The sequence below is a fragment of the Papilio xuthus genome, unplaced genomic scaffold, assembly GCF_000836235.2.
Source record: "Papilio xuthus unplaced genomic scaffold, Pxut_1.1 DF828142.1, whole genome shotgun sequence".
Classification (NCBI taxonomy): Eukaryota; Metazoa; Arthropoda; class Insecta; order Lepidoptera; family Papilionidae; genus Papilio; species Papilio xuthus.
The window spans coordinates 6085769-6107560 of NW_013530507.1; the positions used below are offsets into that span (position 1 = coordinate 6085769).

A 21792-nucleotide genomic window follows, 5' to 3' on the forward strand; every position below is an offset into this window, starting at 1 on the left:
AGACATACAAAAATGTAAAATATTTTTTTTAGAAATAACATAAAGACGGTCTAATTTTATTAATTGAATATAAATGTGTATACAAAAAGACAAGAATATTTGCTTTGGAACTGTCAATAATACTAGTGACATTTTTACAACGTTCCCACTGACGAAACATTTGCATAAAAAACATTTGACTTATAAAATTTTTACTATAATTTTAACTTACATCAGACAATAGGTACAGTCAACATCAAAATTACATTCATCACAAAAATACACTCAAAAATGTTTTTTTATTAAAAAATATTCATGCTGACTGTACTTTTAGTTAGTAAATTATACTTTGGTGCGATCTTAAGTTTACTTAACTGTGGTATTCTTGTACTAAAATATTGTCATCTCTTTCATATGTTTAAGAAAAACAGAGACAATATAATAATACAGATGTAACCCAGATGTATAATGCAGTAGAAAAGTGTATATGAAATTATTAAAGTTTTTAAATTGTCTTTCTTTCTTATAAAATTACGCTTTTTTCCCATGTTTATATGTAAATTTTTGGTGCAGTTTAATTTACTTTTATTTAAGTAGAAAAATATATTACATTTAAATAAAAAAAATAGCTACATTGTAAAATAATGAAAAACCTTTTAAAAGCGTCATAGACGATCTTATCGTCGAGCGTTTCAAATAAATTAAAAAAAAATCACCTCTTAATAATACTTATAAAAGCTACAGAATTATAAAAAATACGTAAAATATTAAATACTATGCGTACACAATAACATGACATACGATAAATTTTTCGCTTTCTCCTGTAATTCAAAAAAAAAATTATTAACATTTTAATGAATTTACTGTCAAATACCTTGACCTTTTTATTAACATATATTATTGTTGCTAATCTCAAAAGAAAACAAAAGGTATATTAATACAAGTACAATTTAAACTTTTTGGTTAAAATGACGTCATTTGTTTAGGGTATCATGTTATGGCGCACGAGTAGTAAAGGATACCATCTCCACAATAATTGTGTACTTTTAATACTGATATAATACTGTTATTATTGACTATTATTATCTAAAGGTTTCGCTTCTTCTTGTCTCACTTCGTTCGTAATGTTGGTACATGAGAAATCTTTGCAAAGTGATTTTATCTGTAAATAAGGAAATTAAATAAATATACAACTAACAAAGCTATGAAAATGTTCATAATAATTGCACTAATTTGTATGGATGATTAAATGTACTATTCTTACTAATCTTATTGTTAGGAAGAAAATCCGAAAATGAGTCAGTGTATTGACTCAACACTAGTCTTACTAAAATGTCGACGTTTGTGTTCCCTCACATTCATTCTGACACTGGGCTTTGTAATGAAAGCACGTCATTCGCGGTAAAGTACTTTAAGTAAAAATTGTCTAAAATTACTAATATTATAAATGCGAAAGTTTAAATTGATGGATCTTTGTTTAAAACGGCTTAATGGATTTTGATGAAATTTGTAAAACATTCTGGAAACTGTAATAACACATAGGCTACTTATTAACCCTTAATTCGACGAAATTTTTGTAGCAAAAAACTGTCTTTTTTTAGTAAAGTCATACTTACGTTATTTTCTCTAAACTAGTTCAGTAGATTTTTTTTTTAATTAGTTGTTCGTCACACTGGACACCATCGAATTAAGGGTTAGGGTTATATTATTAATTCCGCGCGGACAGAGTCACGCGCAACAGCTAGTTAATCATATTTGAGCTAGTTTTAGTAATGAATAGCATTGACACTCACGGTGTAGAACAATATAGGTGCAGCTATGACCGCTCCAGCCAACACGTCCCACCAGTGATGTCTTCTGTCCTGGACACGTGACACGCCGCACCACGCCGCACACAACACGCACACTATCTGTGCACCACCCACCACACCTCTACCAACACTTGCCCCACGACGATGTAGGTAATACTAAAAAATAAAAAAAAATTGATTCGCCGAAACCTCGTACATAGACATATGCGTTTGGCCTATCTATAATTGACGGAGGAGCGGACGCACAAACATAAAATATTTCCCCTTGCCATGTGTCACGTTCTTAGTCCAATCCACTGTTCTTTTCCATATTTTGCTTATAAGAGTTGGAAGGGAAAGGGGACCAAAATTAGGCCTTCGGTATACTCATCAGACATCAGGATATGGAATGACTTCCACTTGACTTGTCTTCTGTGCGGTTGTGGCATTGCATCGGACGAGCTCATTATTAAAGTTGCTGAAGTACAAAGTACAAGAAGCTTATCTCCCCTAGTGACCGAAAGTGAAACTTAAAGTGAAGCTTTTTGTACTAAAATTATATTTTCCTTATTTGCTTCTAATTTGGAGAAATAAAATAAACTTACCGCTATAAATAATGCAGCATGGAGTCCTAGAGAAGTGTGTCCGGAGGGAAAGCTCTTATCAGACTGGCTGAGCCAATACGCCTTCGTACATGTATAACTAGATATATAATCTGACCTGAAACACATCTTGATCTTACTAATATTAATGCGAATGTTTAGATGGATGGATGGAGGTTTATATAAAGGTATCTCCAGAATGGCTGAACAGATCTGGCTGAAATTTAGCCTAAACATAGAACATAGTCTGGAAAAAATTATAGAGTCCCGGGCAACAGCTAGTTAATATATACAAACTTACCCAACACAAGTGATTGCTTCTTCAGGTTGGCATGTATCAAAGAAGTGAGGTCTCGGTGAGCCAACAATTAATTTCAAAGTCTGTACAATTGTCAAATTGATCAGTACTCCATATACATACTCTTTGTACCAGCGTAATGCGTTCTTCTTGTTTAAATCATTCTTTTCACTGCCATTACATTGTCTCTCAACTATTAACATCTAAAATACATACAAAATTAACCTACTTATTATGCAAATTTAATTTTTATACACCAGAATAGTAATACAAGGCCAAATTTGCTAACAAGAAGTGTGCAAATAATTAATTATGTGCTTATCTATGTGTATAATGTAAGTTATAAAGTCTTATTAATCATTTTTAGAATATAAATAATTACTGTAAAAAAACTTCATTTGTGTTTGAAAGTATAAGGTAAAGATTTGATATTAAAATAAAACTTATTAGAAAACTTAATGTGCTTATATTTAACTAACTGTACACAAGTAACCAAGATAGCTACTCCTTAAATATCCCTGTCATTATCTTTTACAAAACAGATATAGCAATATGTTTTAAACACAGTTTTTGGTCTTAGAAACCCATGGTCAATGTAACAACTAACACAATACCATAGGATAGTCAAACAGTGGTTCTTTTTATCAAAATTTACTTACAATAACCAATGGCAATAGTAAAGTAATCCCCATCAGCCACTTCCAGCTAATTGTATCTCCAGTGTAGGGGTGTGAGAGTGCTGGATCATTGCATTGGAAGCCTAATTGACCTCCGGGTATCACTTTTAATTCCACAAGTACGAACAGAGCTATCACTGTAACAAAATTATAAACAATATTCAATATTGATTAAGGGGTTGTTCATGTTTTAAGCAACTATTTAACCCACTATTATATTATGTGGTTCGATTTTAGACAACAGCTGCTCTCATACCAAGAATAACATGTTTTTTTTAGTATATTGAAATATTCAGATTGTATCTTTATATATAACAATTTCGCGAAATTCGTGATATCAAAATTACTAGACCAATTCTTATCAAATTTTGTAAGCATCTATAATTTTGTCTAGCTTGTTATATACTTTATTGTATTTGTGCAAATATGTCTAAGTACCTCCTCTAGATACATGTATGAAACACATTGAACCTCATTTAGGAAAATGGTTAGTTTGTAAAGAATGAAGTGTCATTAGATTTACATAGTCTAGAAATTTACTTGCAAAAAACGAATGTTAAATTTAACAACTTTACGACAGGATGTTTCATTAGCATTTACCAAGGTTACAATTTAAGGTGTTAACAATGTCTAGAAATAAAATTAGCAATTTTCAATTAGTATTTATGTACTTGCAGCTGCTGGCGACTTCGTAATTGTATAATTTATTTATAAGTACGTAATTATGTATTCTTGACAATTTGAAATTTAAAACATATAGTGACTAAAAGTCGAAACTTCAAATTTAACCTATAATTTCATCATAGAAAGTAATACGATTCATACTAACGAATAATTCTATTTTTGTCAATAAATTTTTTGAACCTTATCGATTTAAGCAAAGAAATACTCACCGCGATGCCAACGATTAGTTTTGGACCAAAAATATTTCAATTTATCCATTATTTTGTGCCTTGTACGACCGTCTTATGAAGTCACAGCTTCGTACTGTGGTTTAAGGTTTATTCAAAGAGTAACCGTTACCAGGGTTTATTACCTAGCATGTAATAATGACTCAACACGAAATTTATAAATTACTTTGAACTTATTAATGACTAAAGCACGAAACCTGATTTTTATATTTGAAATCTAGTCACTTTTTCACTAAATTTGTAATAAAAACTGAAATTTATCTATCTATATCTTAGTTTATTTTTAACGATATATTTTGTAATTTAGCGGATCCCAAGCATTTCAGATGAACTTATCCTTACGATTAGGAATTGTTGACGTTACACTTTCACTTTTATATCTTGAGTTCAATAAGTTATAAGCCGGTAACAAGTATGGAAAAAGTAAACCTCGGTAACTTGATAAATATTAAATATGATTTGCTATTAAAGGAATCGAATTGGAAATGTTTAGTACATAGACGTTCACATGACATACTGAGACTGACTCTGACATTGACGGATGACGGTTGACGTTATGCAAATATCAACGCCTCGTTTCGCAAAATCAAATCGTACAATTATTTATAACGGATATCTATTAGGATTATTCTAAATATACGATTACCATATAATTACTAAGTATGCCACCGCGTTGCTCCCTTAAAAAATTACCTGAGTTTTATTTCGAATGATAATTTAAAAAAAAAAACAAAGCCACCCCTTTTCTGATGTTCTTCCGCAAGTGGGTAATCCGTAAGCCTGCATCTCCGATTCAGACAAAAGTGGCGGTTGTGAGGGCCACATAGTTAGGGAACCGTTCTGGTAGTTTTTGAGTTTTGTTCACTATGAGGGTCATTTCGATTTATCGGTTAGCAGTACAATATAGGTAGCATCTGACCCGCCTCTTGGCCTGACAGTGGCCAGACCCTGCCAGGGAATTGAAGTACAAGTAATCTACAAAATTATTTATTTATGTCGCTAATAAAATAAAACTTTTAAATAAGATATTTTATATACACAATTAACAAATCTTTAGAATAATTTAAGTTACTTCCATATAATATTCAAATACTGGCCAAAACAGTCTTGCCAGATATAATTATTTATTTCCACGTCTTATACTAAAGTAATGGGATCGATCTACCCGACTATATTTTGCAAGCAATAACTACTCGTAGCAACTTCGTGCATGAGTTATTGGTTATAGCATTTTGATTGCACGAATCCAACAAATTGCGGCTAGCAGCTGGCTGACTAAATTATGCAAGACTAACCGCAAATCAACAGCGTTCTAAATGTCAGCGGGGCAAAGGTACTCTATTTCATTTTGTCATTTATATTTTATACTTACTAGAAGTTACATTGCTAGATTTATCTTGTGTCTTTTCCTCTTATAACGTTAGTACCGTACACTTTTTTTTATGTTTTTCGGTGTTGCGGATGATGAGTCGTTCTATGACTCCTTTCGTCATAAAACGGCAAATATTCCGAACTGTTTAGTAGTATAACCGATCCACTAGGCGCGAACGCGACATTTGCCAAACTAAGTACTTCCATTTATATTTTAAAATCGTTTTTACGAACCTTTTTTTTTACATTTAACATATTCTAAATATCTCTCTTGTCATCCAAGTACAACGATGTAAACTAAATAGTAATTGTACTATGGAAAATCATAGGATTTATTTGCTTTGGGTTTACATAATAAAAGGGCGCCACAACTTTGCTGGCAGCCATTACGCAAATCATTCGAAACAATGAACGATTGTAAGCGTAACTCTATCCTCGTCGCAACAATGCTAGCTGTTACTCCATAACCCATAACCTTAGAACCGTAACCAGCGCGGCTTTTGATGTTTCTTTTGCTACTGTAATTTTATACCCTGTGAAAAAATTAGTCGTACAGCTTAGGAACTATTGTTTTTCTGTCTAAGTTCTAAGTTTAATTATGCTACCAGCAAAAACAAACAATTTTCTAATGGGTAGCGTTAGTAATACAAGAAAATTCTAATATAAAAGTATTCAAGAAAATGTAATTAAATGTAACCTAGAAATTTTAGATTAGGTGGTCTAAGTGCTAAGGTATTAGTTGAACAAGATTTCACTAAAGTTATTAATTAACAACTCACCATTCGTAAACGTGGGTTACTAACCCTTCTAAAACAAAACATACTTTAGGCAAGAGATAAAACTTCCCACTTTGGTCTAGGTTTTAAATTTTCATTCGTAGGATGTTAATTATAATAAAAATCAATAATCTTCACATAAAACTTTGAACCCGTGGTATTTTATATACACGAAGTTTATTCATTTTTGACGAACAATAAATTCCTTAATTTTATCATCAGTGTGACATGACACGACAGAGGACAAAAGCGCGCCAACCATCCCGCCAACTAAAAGCATAGACAAGAGACATCACACGACGAGACCACACACTTTAGATATTTATTTAGGGATGTTCATCAAAATTGTTAAACAAAACTCCGTGTATTTATTGTGTCAAATCGACATTAAATTTATTATACCGATTAGATGTCATATTTTGTAACTTTTTAAAGAAATAGATAATAGAAATATGTGAATGAAATTTTATTTATTTTGTATAAATAACCTTCTATTCTTAAAAAGCTTAAATACAGTCAACAAGACTGTAAATAAATTAATTATAAAAATTGATTAACATAGTTATTAAAATAAGTAGTAACAGTGAAAATATTTATCAAAACATGTAACACAAGATATTTTTTTAAGATTTTGACATTTCGGGAATGGATTGTTCCCATCACTATGTTTTACATTTTTTAAATCAATGTGTGTGGCCGAAGCAAAGGCATACTTAAAATCCTATCCGGGATGCAACCGAGCACAAAGTTAATCGCGGTAAATTTATAACGAGAGTGTAACAGATTATAAAAACGTTTTTTAAATTAGTCATTAATGAAGTACGATTAAGGTTAATGAAGGATTAGAAAATGTTTACATACTTTGATTAAAAGTTTAAGGAACAGTTTTGTAACATTTCTGATTTTTTTTCTATTTTAATATAATAAATATTTATTTCACGATTTAAATATATTACAAAACTGTACAGGTAAAATCTTCTTCTTCTTCTTGAGGTGCCACTCCGACTAACGAAGAATAGCGATCAGTTCTCCATATTAAAAAAATAAAAGCACTGATTAGTTTTGTAAATTGACAATTGGTTTTGTAGCAAACATACGGCGGTATAGATTTTCAAAATGTCTTGTTTATTACTATTAAAAAGATATATAGAAACTTTGCTTATAAGTAAAAACGAAACCTATAAATTGCTTATAAATATTTTAAAATGTCTGGTATTTTAAAGCTGTCGTTTATTTATAGTCACGTCATAAATGAGTGTACTATCACTGTTAGAAATGACATTAAACAAATAAACATTGTTCGTTACAAAGAAAAAAGATTAACCAGTTTCGGAGTTAAGCTCAACTGTTTGCACTTCCGCAAGTTACGTTTGTACGTCTAATTATACGGACGTGTTGCAGCCAGCGCGGAATTCAGGCCAAACACCGTAATGTCTGGGAATTTTCAATTTTGTTTGAAACGATTCGTTTCGTTGCTTATAAGTTGTAGCCCTTTTATTATTGTTTATGATAGTAGTTGTTATGTTTTATGTAACTGCTTAGGTGATTTTTTAACGAGTTTTGTATGTTTTATGCATATTTTAACTTTTTATTTAGATATGCAATATTATCTTCTTGCTATATCGATTTTATCAAAAGTCTAAATAAAGCTTTATTTTGTTTAATTTTTTAAATCATAGTACCGTTTCAAATTAAATAACATACACTTATCACGTACCATAACTGTTAAATGGTATAAAACATTAACGTGTTTGTGTGAATTAAAATTTTAACAACAGGCAACACCGTGGTTTTTTGATGACAAAAGGACTGGTAACACCAGTTCCAGCGGAAGTCGATTTACGCAGCTGATGCCAACGGATATCAAGCTTTTATTATTTTGTTGTCGGTTTGACAGCCACATCCTATAATTGCTTTTTGATTACCCGAGCCTCAGGAACTTTAGTAGGAGTATTAATGTACTCAAGATATGCTGTGCTTACGCCAATTCAATGCATTTATTCATTCAAGCTTTTGATTTCAAAACAATGAAAAAAATGTCGCCTATTGGATTTTGGTTGGGTATTCCATTTTCAAAACTGAACCTATTAATAACATAATCACGCTGCCAGTTTAGATGTAGTTAGCACACAAAACAGAGTTTTACAGTATTATTTCTTTTCAATCTTCGCATTGTTTTTAGATTTTTTCGGACCTATAATTGAACCAAACGGTGAATTTTGAGCTTGTCAAAAGAACTCCTCTATCATAACTTTATGGGTAGTTGAATATTCAACGACAAAATGTTGAACCTGTCTAACATACGTTTTACTGCCACACATGTGTGTTTGGATAAAACACTCAAAAAGTTCAAACAAAAGTTGAGATTAGCGCTGAAGCGGGCATCGTTCTTTGTATGTTTACCTTCTGATGCGTTGAAGGTGTGCCTTTGCCTAAAAAAATATACGTGTCAGATATGTCACGTGACACGTGTCAAAATAAAAACAAATGTGATTGGCTGTTACAATCACAATATTTTTTTTCAAATAACACGCTTGTTTACATTCAGCCAGTGTTAAAACAAGCATTGATTTTGATTGCTAAATTATGCGATAATGTTAATTAGCAATCGCGAATTTCGGAGTGTGTACTTAGATATATATTTGCGTCATAATTTAACTAAAACGATAATTTCGAGTTAAAAAAAAATCAAAAATACTATTACAATCGTAAAGTAATATCGTAAACTATTCCGAATGGGAACAGTTAATTCTTAGAAAAATAAACGGTTATATGTAATGTACTTTCAACTACTCTCTATTTTATTACATCTGTTCGTTTTATCGGAATATCTTTAACACTTTTATACTCAATTGTACGAGTTTGGGTACAGTCGTGAAATCAAATGAAGTGATACATTTTTAATTAAAACACAAACTAATATTATTAATATACTGATATTATAAAGAGGAAATATTTTATTTAATATTTTATGAATTTTTTTTTCACTATTGGAAATTTACAATATTCACGTGTGGCATACGCCATTCATTGCCAGATTTTTTAAATTCCGTGCGGATGAAATCGCGGGAAAGTGATAGTAATTAATTTACTGTTTTGACAGTTGGGAAGTATCGATCGATTATAAAAAAAACATTTACACTTTTGTCCGTGAATGTACAATCAAACTTGACCTAAAGTTTATAGTGTATACCAAAACGAAAAGAAATATTATCATAATACGAATATTGCACAATTCAATACGGGAATAACAAGATGCTATTACGAAATAGCAGTTTCGACAACGGTTTTAACCGTTTTGTTAGCGTATTTATGTTGATATGAGTAATCGTATCTAGCTATTCAAGATGTCTGTATTGTTTACTTTTAAAATGCGATAGTATATTAGATTTAGAAACAATTTCTTATTGATAACATTGTTTATAAAGAACTTGCATTATAATTAATTTAACGATATTTTATCTGTCTGAAAAAATATGACAAATTTTTAGGTTATGTTATGACAATTTTATACTAATCTATAAAAAGTTTTAGTTAAAAATATATGTATTCGTAGTTTACTTTTAAAACTTAATAACGAATGAATGATAGAGATGGCTATATTAAATACGAATGGTCAATTCTTACTGTAGTTTTAGACAGAAAACTGTAGCTTAAAACATTTTAGAATTAAAATCGATTTGTTTTTTCAATAAACGATCTATTTTATTTAGTGCAAACAAAGAAATCTTGTGTTTTATTGACATAAAAATTGTAGCTAATTGCGAAGGCAGACCACACGTCAGGCGCCAGATGGTGGTCCCCACGTGGTGCGTGGACAATAAAATGAATTACCATACGCCGAGGAATCGGGTTAAGAACCCAATTAATGACCCAACTACATAGACCGTAACTATGTCATTAGAGTTATTTATGTATGACCTGTGGCATACTAGCGTGATGATTTATTTGAGATACAAATTACATATGTAGTAATTGATTTTAATTCAATACAACCTTAGTTAAGTATTTAAAAGCTCAACTATTATAGAATCTGTTTGGGAATTGGACGTATAATTTTTTAGCCAACTTCAAAAAGAAGGAGGCTACCAATTCGTCGTTTTTATGTGTGTTACCGCGTGACTTCGCTTATGGATATGGTGCTCCGATTTTGATGGTTTTTTTATTTAAATGTGCTTGCAGGTTGGTCCTATTTTTTTAAATTAATTTTAGCATAATTTTAGACGACATTGAAACGTCATTACGTAAAAAAACATTTCAACAATGTCGGAAATCTGGTTCAAAATCTTATTGTCTTTATCAAACGGTAATATAAATATTCTTACAAAATTTTCTGAAGCAAAAATTCAGCGCAATGTTGTCTAGTTGCATATGAATGCTTTTTATATCCGGACTAACAAAAATATATAACAAATATTCAGCACAAAATTCTTAACGGAACTCCGAAAATGGCACGATGATTGAAATCGTATAATCGTTTCATCTCACGCTAATTAAGACTTTAAATTAGTTTCTAGAATTATCGATTTAATATATCAACAGAGGACAAACAGACACACGTTCCCGGACTTCCGTTGTCGGCTCGCTGGGCTTCAACTGTCCGTGAATGAATTCCTCTTTGATTCTAACGGTATTATAGGAGACAGAGATTTAGCGATTATGTCATTAATGCCAACAGATCAGCCAAATGAATGAATGATTTTGACTGAGTCTTTATTAAGCTTTCCAAAACGTATTTTAAACAATACAATTATGATATTTTATAAAAACAACTTAAAAAATTATATTTTAAGGTACTTTTTTTCTAAGCAAAACTTTGCTAATTTATTCTGTAAGTGTTCACGAATATGTAATTCAAATATCTTAGAACTCATATAAGAGATTTCCTGGTTTCCACTATGCCAGCATGTTAGAACTGGATTAAAATTTGTCACTTATGAGAACAAAACGGCGTATTAAAAATCTTCGCATACAGTTTGTAAGTGGTCTAGAATTTAAACTGCATGATTACAACAAGGTAAAAGCTACGGAATACATTGGAAACCACCCAATTGTATGCATTCAACGGATGATACAAACAATTTATTAATGCTGGCAACATTAATGGTGTTTGAGTTTCTTTTCCTTGACATGTTGGCAGAATGCACGAAGAGAACCGCTGGGGATTTACTTTTATTATGATTCGTATAGTTATTTATTTAATCTGTGTCAATATAACTTACCCAAGTAAACAATAGCTGTATTAACTCTTTTTGTGGCCTGTGTCTGTTTCCTAGGACGTTTGATTAATTTACTTGATAATTCCGCACAGATAAAACACATCTTCTTTCAATTTAATATTGATATAAAACATAGCTAAAGCAACACATGGCTTAAATGATTTTTTAACAATTTAAAAAAAAATGCACACACGAAATGGCTGTCAAAAGCTACATTGATTTTCTTTATCTTTAACAAATTCTATTTATTTTAATTTCTAATAAGTTAAGTAATTCAATAATAAGTTTATGTATATATTTTTAAGTTATTCTATAGATTCATAGTTACAATATAAACAGGAAAATGTTCTGTGATACATGAAATTAATCTTAATAGTTCGAATTGCATTTCTAATCTAATTTTAATCATTCTTCTCCTTCGTTCTTGTTTGTAGTTTTCAAAGAAATATTATTTCTAACTTAGCCATCTCCAATGTTCCTTAAGTAATAATTTTCTTTAACCAATCCTGAATTAGAACAACATTAAACTGATTCAACACGATTACAGCAAGCAATGTATTTTCGTGACGGGAATTTGTTCGTCGAGATTCACTGTACACAGACCACAGATAAGGTCCACTCTGTATCCAGTTACGCGGTACCTGGGTTGTTTATTGTCAATGATAGTGCAAAACAACCTGCAATTAATGTATATTTAATAGTATTAGGTCCTTTACTATCTTGTTACATTTCAGATTTAACAGTTTGAATTTAATGCCATTTCTTTTTTTTTCCAGAGAGGAATGCAGAAAGGACGCGGTAGTTATGTGGGATTCTCCTCCATAGCGGAGGCATACCTACTAAACCTCTATGTTCCTCCAACGCATCGGGACGGGACCACGGGCACGCTTTCGCTTGTGCTAATGCCATCTTATCGTAACCAGAGACAACTAATTCATACTACAGTCATCAGTTCATTGACCTTGGAGAATAGAGACCATAACGCATGGTGACTTAATGGTTAGGTTTCAATCATGCCAGTGTGAATTGGTTCACACATCTTAAGTACGCCTGAGAAATGTACAAATGAAAATGAAAATAATAATTACAAAATAATAATTCCAGTCCAGTGTTTAATCCAATGTTCCCAGTTAATGTAATACGTATAAATGTAGAAGAATTTCGAAAGTAAATTCAAGACGTGTCCATTTGTCTATTCATTATCTTTGGACACTAACTAAGCGGTTTGCGTATGACGCATGGCTCAACTAGTCTCCTATCATAATGTATACGATCGTTTGCTGATATTTTAATACTATATAGTGAAGCTAATCTTTAAGTAAGCATATTAGAGTAGAAAATTAGAAATGCAATTGCTTTTCTTATTAAGCTGATTACTGCCCAATTCGGTAATAATAACGAGGAACGGCCTGAGCCGAGGTTCCCGAGGGAGCCCTCGAGCTTAGTTACTCTTAAACGAGGTTTAGGCTAAGTACCACCTGCCCTCGGCCACCTCAAGCCCGGTGAAGCTGTTAATGCCTCAAGGCAATTCAGTCACAAAAAACAAAAAAACATTACTGACCAAAGTTATGAGGTGCAATGTAACATGTTACACGGCGAGTGTACAGTCAGCACGCGGACGGCGTCGCGGGCGACAGCTCGTATTTCAACACATTCATCGAATTTTAGTACAACCAAAACCTAAATTAAGCTTCATCAAATAATATGTAATTTAAATATTTGGGTTACGACATTTCTGTGTGTTACGGTTTATTTTGATTGGAGGATAGCTAAGGCTTGTCTGTGCACGCAAAGAGACAGTTACCATCAGTCAGCCGTATCAGGAGACATCGCAATGTTGTAGTGGATTTTATTTGTTTTGAGTTGGTGGATAGGGAGCGTTTTATTCGCTCTTAAATAAAGTTTGAGTACTTGCCTACTGAACTATAGATTAAATAAGGGTTCTTATGTTATTGTATTTCGCCCTTTTTTATTTCTTCGTAATTTTCATTTTTAGTTGCGTATTTTTAGTAAAGATATGAATAAAGACAATTTATATTGTTATGTGAAGATACACTATCTCGTATCGAAATAATTAAAAAAAAACTTCATTATTAGCATATGTGTTATTCCAGACTATGGTTTCAGCAAAATATCAGCGAGATCCGTACAGCCGTTCTCGAGATTGCTTCAAATGATTCATTCGAACATTCGATAAAATTATACTATGCTAGCTGTCGCCCGCGACTTCGTCCGCGCGGTTTTATAAAATAGATAGTAGCCGATTCTGAGACCTACTCAATATGCTCACAAAATTTCATGAGAATCGGTCAAGCCGTTTCGGAGGAGTATGGGAACGAAAATTGTGACACGAGAATTTTATATATAAGATTAAACGTTTCGTAAAAACGTTTTCGCATCTATTTATATCGCGTTAAAAGCTTTACTTAAGTGAATATATAAAAAAGGATAACACAACTTAAACTGCCTTTAAGCACAAACTGAAACTGTACACATAATTATTGAAGTTACACAATAACTTACTGTAGAGGTCTTTTCAAATCTGCAACGCGTTACCCAACACGCTAAGTTAGGAACTCCATAATTTTTTTTGCATTTAGGGACATTTTCAGGATTACGTGCCTTTTAATATATCTGTCAGTCCTTAGTTATGTTTTAACTATTTTCGCTGACTTTTGACAAATAAAACGAAATGGTTATCCATATATCGGATATATCCATCAGTCCATGGGCATCAGCTCAATCGGGATGAATGTAAGGCGATCTGCTGCTCGTTTGCCCCTGTAAGTGACCTCCGTAGGTGTCCGAATTTGTGTATTTCTCTTTCTCCTACTTATATTCTTCTTCTTATTGTTGTACTCCCCTTCTTCTCATTTTTTGTGGACTGTGAATTGTGAATAAATTGTTGTGAATATAACAGTGGCCTCATTTCATCTGTTGCTGCACTCCCTTCACATCATCTTTCACACAGCCCCGCACAGAGGTGATACCACGTCGTACCCTCACCCCCTTATCTTACAAAAAAGATTAATTTCAAAATTAATGTGGTCGCTTATTGTGAAAGTTACTTAATGTTTCTAGTTTTCTCATTAATCTAATAGTAGCTTAAACGAAATGTTCAAGGAGTTTTTACACTTTAGCTGCCATTAAATCAAAAAAAGAAGAAATTAAAACTTTTGAATCTAGTAATGTCAGATCAGTTTTCTATGTCTTTTTGTTATTCATGATCTACAATATTAACACATTTTTCTGCAAACAAGGGTTTTTTATTTAAAGCCCTGTACACGAAACAAATGTAGTCTAAGAAATGAACATATGGAAATGTACGTACCTTAAATTCGAAGTTTGTTTTTTGTATAACAATGCTTGTTTAATTAATGAAAGCAAAATGAATAATGTTTTATTTTATTTACGCGTGTCCGTAGTCTTTATAATATATTGTGGTCATCCTATTGAAGGTAGCACTAATAGGCACTAAGTGCGTTGTGAGCGTGCTAAGTGTGAACTTAGAGTAACTTAGAACCCTGTACCGTTGCGGCGCGTGTGGCCTCAGCCTTTGTTCCTTACGTTACATAATGACCTTTTACTACCACATGGATGGCACGCTTTATCAATTATCATAGCGACTTACTGTGGGTTTCTGGAATCAAAATCCCAAAGATAATGCCAAGGATGTCTATGTTTTATGCACAGACTAGCTGTTGCCCGTGACTTCTTCTATGCGGAAATAAAAAAAAAACTTAATGTGTAGCTATGTGTTCTTCCAGACTATGTTCTACATATATTCCAAATTTCATCAAGATCCATCCATCCATCTAAACATTCGAGTTTATAATATTAGTAAGAAGTAAGATTAGTAAGATTTTGGTCTCAGAAAACCATGGTTAGTGGTGACTATATGTATGTATAAAAAATACATTATGCTAATGTTATTTTGATATGTTTTTATATGTCATGAATGCGTAAATAATTTTAATATGAGTAATCTTACGTTTAAAGACTAATCTATATTAGTTGTTTATTTTTCCAAAGTGCATACATTGCTTATGCTGTTTGATTACTAACGTTCAAGAACAATATCAGAGAAACAAAAGCATATCACCCTTTAAGGATTTTAAATTAAGATTTCATTTTTTTTTTTATATCATAAGGTGGCAAACGAGCGAGCGGCCACCTGAAATCGCTGATATAGCGAAGCGACCGTTGCCCATAGACATACGCAATTGCATATGCGTTGCCTACCTTTAATCGACGGAGGATGCACAGAAAGAAAATATATTCCCTTTCCATGCATTCTCTCATCCGGAAAGTCCATTTCCACTTCCCATCCTTTCCTTATAAGAAAAAGGGTGGGAAGGGAAAGAGGACTAAATTAAGCCTCTGGGACGCACACTCATCAGACGAAACGCAAAATTGCTTCCACGTGACGCCTGTCTTCTGTGTGGTCGTGGTATTTCACCGGGCGGACCGGGCCAAACCCGCAAAAGGCCCGCTAACTTATTTACAACAGTTATATTTCACAGGCAAGCATCACGAAAATAAAATTTGAAAGTGCAATTACTACTTATTAGTAATAGACGAAGAAAAAGGCAAATGCGATATTTTTCTAAACTGTATCATTTTTACGCAAAAGGGATAAAGTTCTACAACTTTTAGAAATTTTTTTAGAAATTCACTTATGTAATTTAGCATAAGGAATATATAAAACAAAATGTGCTATACATGAGTCTAGATAACGTTTAAAAAAGCCTAGTGTTTATGTTTCTCGGGATAGACTAATTCGTTTTTACCATGTAGGCATAACCTACAAACAAATCCTAGTTAATGTACTAATGTCATTGTTGGTATCTGGATGAGTAATCTGCAAGTACCAGGGTATCATGAGTGCGGGGGCGTTTACATCCACGACGCGAGTCACAACAATCCTACGAGATTTATTTCATCCCACCCGCAGTCATGAAGTCTTCTTGAATTAGTTATTTTAAGAAATTATTTTTTTTAATGATTTGGAGGGATTGGCGCGCTTTTTATCAAAAGTCAAATGTCAGATGTAGTGAGGGGATGTAAGCGTTGATATTTTTGTCGGTGTAGTGTTGTACCGCTACACCGGCATATTGTCGTTTTTTTTTTAAATTATAGACTCATTTTAATTATTAAAAATTATTTTACGATAATGTAGGTTCATATTTAATTGAAAGTACATTGGTTATATCGTTTTCTTAATCAACTTATTATTTATTAAATAAAAAAAGATACACAGAGTAATAAATTTTAATTACAATCAAATGTCATTTTACAAATGTGCGATATCCCATTTATGTACCCATTAAAGTGATTTACACAAAATAAATATAATTTTTAATCCAATGAATAAAAAAACATGACATCGTTGCAGGGGATTTGAGGTTATAGTAAATCATGGTGTTTTCTATAAAAATTTGAATTTATTTCCAATTCAATTAGAATGAGAATTATGTGGGCAATGTTGTAAGTAAATAAATAAAGAATTATTGTATCTGTTCATGTAAAATTATGCATCTAGATGTTGCAATGGACCATAGATATTTGACACATTATCTTGTCTTTACTTCTTAAGACCTTATCTTAAAGATAAGTGGGTTTTATTTAATTCTATAGTTGGTTGTTTAATTTACTGCATTTTGGATCTTTGAAGATTCTAATTATTTTCAATCGAGATAAAGTAGATAATTAATTAAATTATAAAAGACTGGCTGTTTCCCGCGAATTTATCCGTATGTAAAAAAAAAAAAAACTTAGTAAGTTGCCTATGTGTTCTTCCAGATTATGTTCTACATCTATGTCAAATTACGAGATCCGTTGAATCGTTCTGGTGATACCTTCTAACATCCATCCATCCAAACATTCGCATTTAATATATTAGTAAGATTAGACATTAAGAAGATGACAGTGACAAGACCGCGTTACAATCATGCGGGTCGGGCCATTGACCCAGAATCCCTCACTCCGTATGGCCTTTTAATTTGAACAAGTGCAATGCATTAAACGCACTTACGATTATCATCCTTATCGCATGTACTTACAGGCTATAATTGTATGTTAAAATATCAAACACTCCACACCCTAACACTATGGTATTGATATTTTACGAGTATAGTAACGAAACAATTATACCAACTGTTCAATAATTGCTTTAAAAATAAATTGACCGTGAATTGGCTTGTTTATAGTTTAAAAATAAATTTCTATTAGTTCTGTAACTTCTTAAGCCCTGTTTAAAACATATTGTCATCTCTGTTTTGTCAAAGATAATGACAGGGATGACGATATTTTGAAATGTACGAAACGAAAGGCTTATGTTAAAATGGATGGACGTTTGTTTTAAGGTATCTCCAAAACGGCTCAACGGATTTGGATGAAATTTGGCATAGACGTAGAATGTAGTCTGGAAGAAAACATAGGCTACTTGATTTTTTTTAATTCTGTGCGGTCGGAGTTGCGGGCGTTAGCTAGTAAGTTATAAATAATTACAAATTTGAATAAGAAAGGAAGGAACGGACGAATGATAAGAGATTGACTGAATTTTTTAACGTGGAAAAAACAAGTTATTAGTTTTATTAAGACGTTGCGTAAGTTGTAACAGTGATAGAGCCCGCTTTAACATCTTCGCACCAATCGGCCCGGCTCGCCCGGTGAAATACCACGACCACACAGACGACAGGCGTGAAGTGGAAGTAATTTCGCGTTTCGTCTGAAGAGTGTGCGTCCCACCCTTTTTCTTTTATGGAAAGGATGGGAAGTGGAAGTAGACTTTCCGGATGAGAGGATGCATGGGAAGGGAAAATATTTTCTTTCTGTGCATCCTCTCCTCCGTCGATTAAAAGTAGGCAACGCATATGCAATTGCGTATGTCTATGGGCAACGGTCACTTCGCTACTTCAGCGATTTCAGGTGGCCGCTCGTTTGTTTGCCACCTTATGATATAAAAAAAAGTTATCTAAAGTATAAAAGGTTAATGGTAATAAAACAAATAATTAAAATCATCAAATCATTTTATTTAATTCACATAGACGTACAGTCAGAAATATTAAAATATTTACAACACTACAACAAACTAGGCGAAGAATTCATTAAATCTAAATGCGAAGGAATGTTATTGTTCCAGTCGTTTACAAAAGACGTAGTCAAATAACCCTTGGATTCTACTGCTGATATATCCAAACACAACATACTGTCATCTCTTTCACTCTCAACGAAAAAGACTGAGATGACAATATATTTGGTACGTATTCAGAGAAAGCCAAAACAAACAGATAGGTGGGCAAAAAATGTCATAATTTCGTATTTAAAATTATAGACTAATCCTCACATTAATATCACTTAAGACTAGACAGGTACTGTACAATAAATACTTTCGAAGGTCCTTAAATTAATTAATTACAATTTAAATTAATAATAAATAAATCGTAAGTAGAATTATGACCCATTTTGTTCTATTAATGATATATTCCACATTGATCAAACAGGTGATACGAGTATCATCTACATGATCCAAGTGGAATAAACCTTTATACTATTACTACTATTTTTTATATTATTCAGAAAAATATGAAGCTTTATTACAATTTGACTATTTCATATTACTGTAAATATATTTACTATTGTAAAGAATCAGCCACGCGACTTTAATAACACGGGATTGTAATTACAAACAGCAACGACTGCGCCAGTGGAATAAGGCTCTTCATACACAAGGCAACGTATCCTCGAAACTACAACTTTATAGAGGCTTGTACAGAGCACGCGTTGACATTTCTATGTTTGTCAAAAATTTCAAGATGGCGGATCATATTTATTTGACATGTAATGCCTTTACCAGAATAGACAACGTGCGTCGACGATTCGCGATGCTATATAATATTAGTTTCGACGATTTATATTGCCTTGTGTACGAAGGGCCTTAGACATGGAAACTAGAACTATGTTTGCAAGCACTATTCATTTAACGCACCAAACTACATTTGTAAATTATTAACATTATGTGTCTATTATCTAGGAGAAACTACGATAGAATCTATATTTTAGCTAGTAATCTTTATTTGTCATGGCAAAAAAATCTTTTATCTATGTTTCGTTCTAAAAGTTTTAAATATATTTCAACTGTCAAATTTTCAATTTAAATAATAATTACTTTTTATGTCTACAAAAGTCTTAACATCTTCAAATTTATAAATATAATGTTTCAAACATCTTCACTGGATAAATAAAATATCATGAAGTATTTAAATAAATAAATACTTAAGACAATAATGAGAAAAAGCGGGAAAAAATGACGGAAGATTACAATTTTTCTTGTCACGTACGAGGTACGAGTTTGCCAAATTAAGCACGGATACAGAAACATATTGTCATCTCCCTTATTCCCTTTAACAAAAATAGAGATAGCAATAGTTTTCAAACAAATGCTTTAATTGAAAAAATTCAATCTTCATAATAATTTTTGTTTACGTTGTAAATTGCATTGTTACGATATTTTATGCCTATTAATGATTTAACCACGTTTGCAGTTATTTTAACCCAAATAAACATCACTTTTATATAATAAATAAAGTACAATTTTATTATTTTGCAGTTTTTGTTGAAATTCTTTTATCGAATTTCGTAATTTCTTGTAAGTAGATTTCCTGACAAAGCTTATAATGATATGCGTTTCAATCTACGCAGTAAAAGTATAAAATATGAACTCACAAATTGATTTAATTACACGCAGAATATCTTTATAAACACTAAATTATTACTAAAGCTCTATTTGTCAAACATGTTTTCATATCTTTACATTACTTTGCTCGGCTTTACAAGAAAAATGAAATATTGTCTTTGAAAACTAATCTTCTATTATCTACTAAAATATCGTCGTTACTTTTCTTCTTTCACATCCACTTTTGTCTCTTCACCGACCATTTTATTTTATACTTGTCACTTCGATTTAAGATCATTGTTAGCTGCCACAAATCACTTGAACTACTAGGGTACTACGAACTTCACTACGTGTTCCATTTAAGACCGCTGTCTAGAGGTCAGGTAAATCTGGTCAAAGTAATCTCTTAATGATCAAACTGACGATATCTACCACCACTCTTCAAACGATCGCACGTTTAGACGTCTCGCTAGTTTAGACCGACTGGTCCAAGACAAGACCGTGTGGTCTAGACTGACTCGGGCTAGGGGACCACGACCCGTGGCTCGCTGGCCAGCAACCGTCGCACCGATTGATGGTTGTTGCCGTCACTGCTGCTGATATCACTTGTGCTTACAACTGACGGTTGCGAGAAGTTCTTGCACAGAACTAGCACCTGTAAATAAAAAGCCGTTAAGTTGGTTAAAAAAATATTAAAGTCGATGGTACAAACATTGTAAAATCTGGCTTGAATCAAAGATAGGACGAGGAAGTCTTGTACTAACCGTATAGAGAACAGTAAGAAAACCCATCACAGCTCCAGCGAGTACATCCCACCAGTGATGACGTCGGTCAGTGAGGCGGGACAGCGCGCATACCGCAGCGTACAGGACCGCCAATGTCTGGAGTAGGGGTACCACCAGCACTGACCTGCTGCGCCAGCTGAACGCTCTCCGTTGCAAGTACCACTATGAACATACAAACTCGTAAGTAATAGCACAACGAAATAAATGACAGTGCCAAAGACACTGTTGGTTGAACAGACAGTACAAAGCAGCACGACTCCACAAAATACAAAACAGTGACATAAAAGGAGCATATAGAGGAAGAGACTGCTAACGAAGAGAATCACGAACGCATAGACTAAATACAGGAAAACGCAGGAGTAAAGATCTAAAATAAACTGTAGTCAAAGCAATAGGACAGCAGAAATTAGCAGTGGTGACATTTATTTCTAAAGTCGAATCGACCCCACTGGGGAAAGTTTATTAACAAGAAACACGTTTATCAAGAAGACAGACGTGAAACAGATTGGCGATTGCATTTGAATGAAGAGTAAATCTAGAATCGGTACTTACAGCTATGAAGAACCCGCAGTAGATAGAGAGAGACGCGTGCGCAGACGGGAAGCTCCGACTGGAATCGATCTGAAGATATCTCGAGTACTTGGTTGAGGTGCAAGTGTAGCTACTGACATACTCCGAACTAAACATAAAGAAACAACATATTTAAA

At 32.8% G+C, this 21792-nt stretch overlaps 2 protein-coding genes across 3 annotated transcripts in view; both read right to left on the bottom strand.

Annotated features, from left to right (window-relative positions):
• Window positions 1-600: 600 nt before the first annotated feature.
• On the bottom strand, window positions 601-4511 carry LOC106114086 (lipid phosphate phosphohydrolase 1). The gene is made up of 6 exons (XM_013307170.1): window positions 4240-4511; window positions 3329-3483; window positions 2673-2872; window positions 2375-2489; window positions 1773-1946; window positions 601-1141 (listed from the first exon to the last, which is right to left on the bottom strand). Exons 1-6 carry the CDS (start codon window positions 4286-4288, stop codon window positions 1049-1051), a joined length of 786 nt encoding a protein of 261 aa, XP_013162624.1. The 5' UTR covers window positions 4289-4511; the 3' UTR covers window positions 601-1048.
• Window positions 4512-18636: 14125 nt separating this feature from the next.
• Window positions 18637-21792, bottom strand: part of LOC106114396 (lipid phosphate phosphohydrolase 3) — a 57909-nt gene continuing 54753 nt past the window's right edge. For both annotated transcript variants that reach the window (XM_013307586.1, XM_013307587.1), the window contains exons 5-7: window positions 21638-21764; window positions 21065-21247; window positions 18637-20955 (exon numbers count right to left, since the gene is read on the bottom strand). In XM_013307586.1, the coding sequence (XP_013163040.1) occupies window positions 20824-20955; window positions 21065-21247; window positions 21638-21764 (442 nt within the window). In that variant the 3' untranslated portion in view covers window positions 18637-20823. The remainder of the gene's footprint in view (window positions 20956-21064; window positions 21248-21637; window positions 21765-21792) is intronic.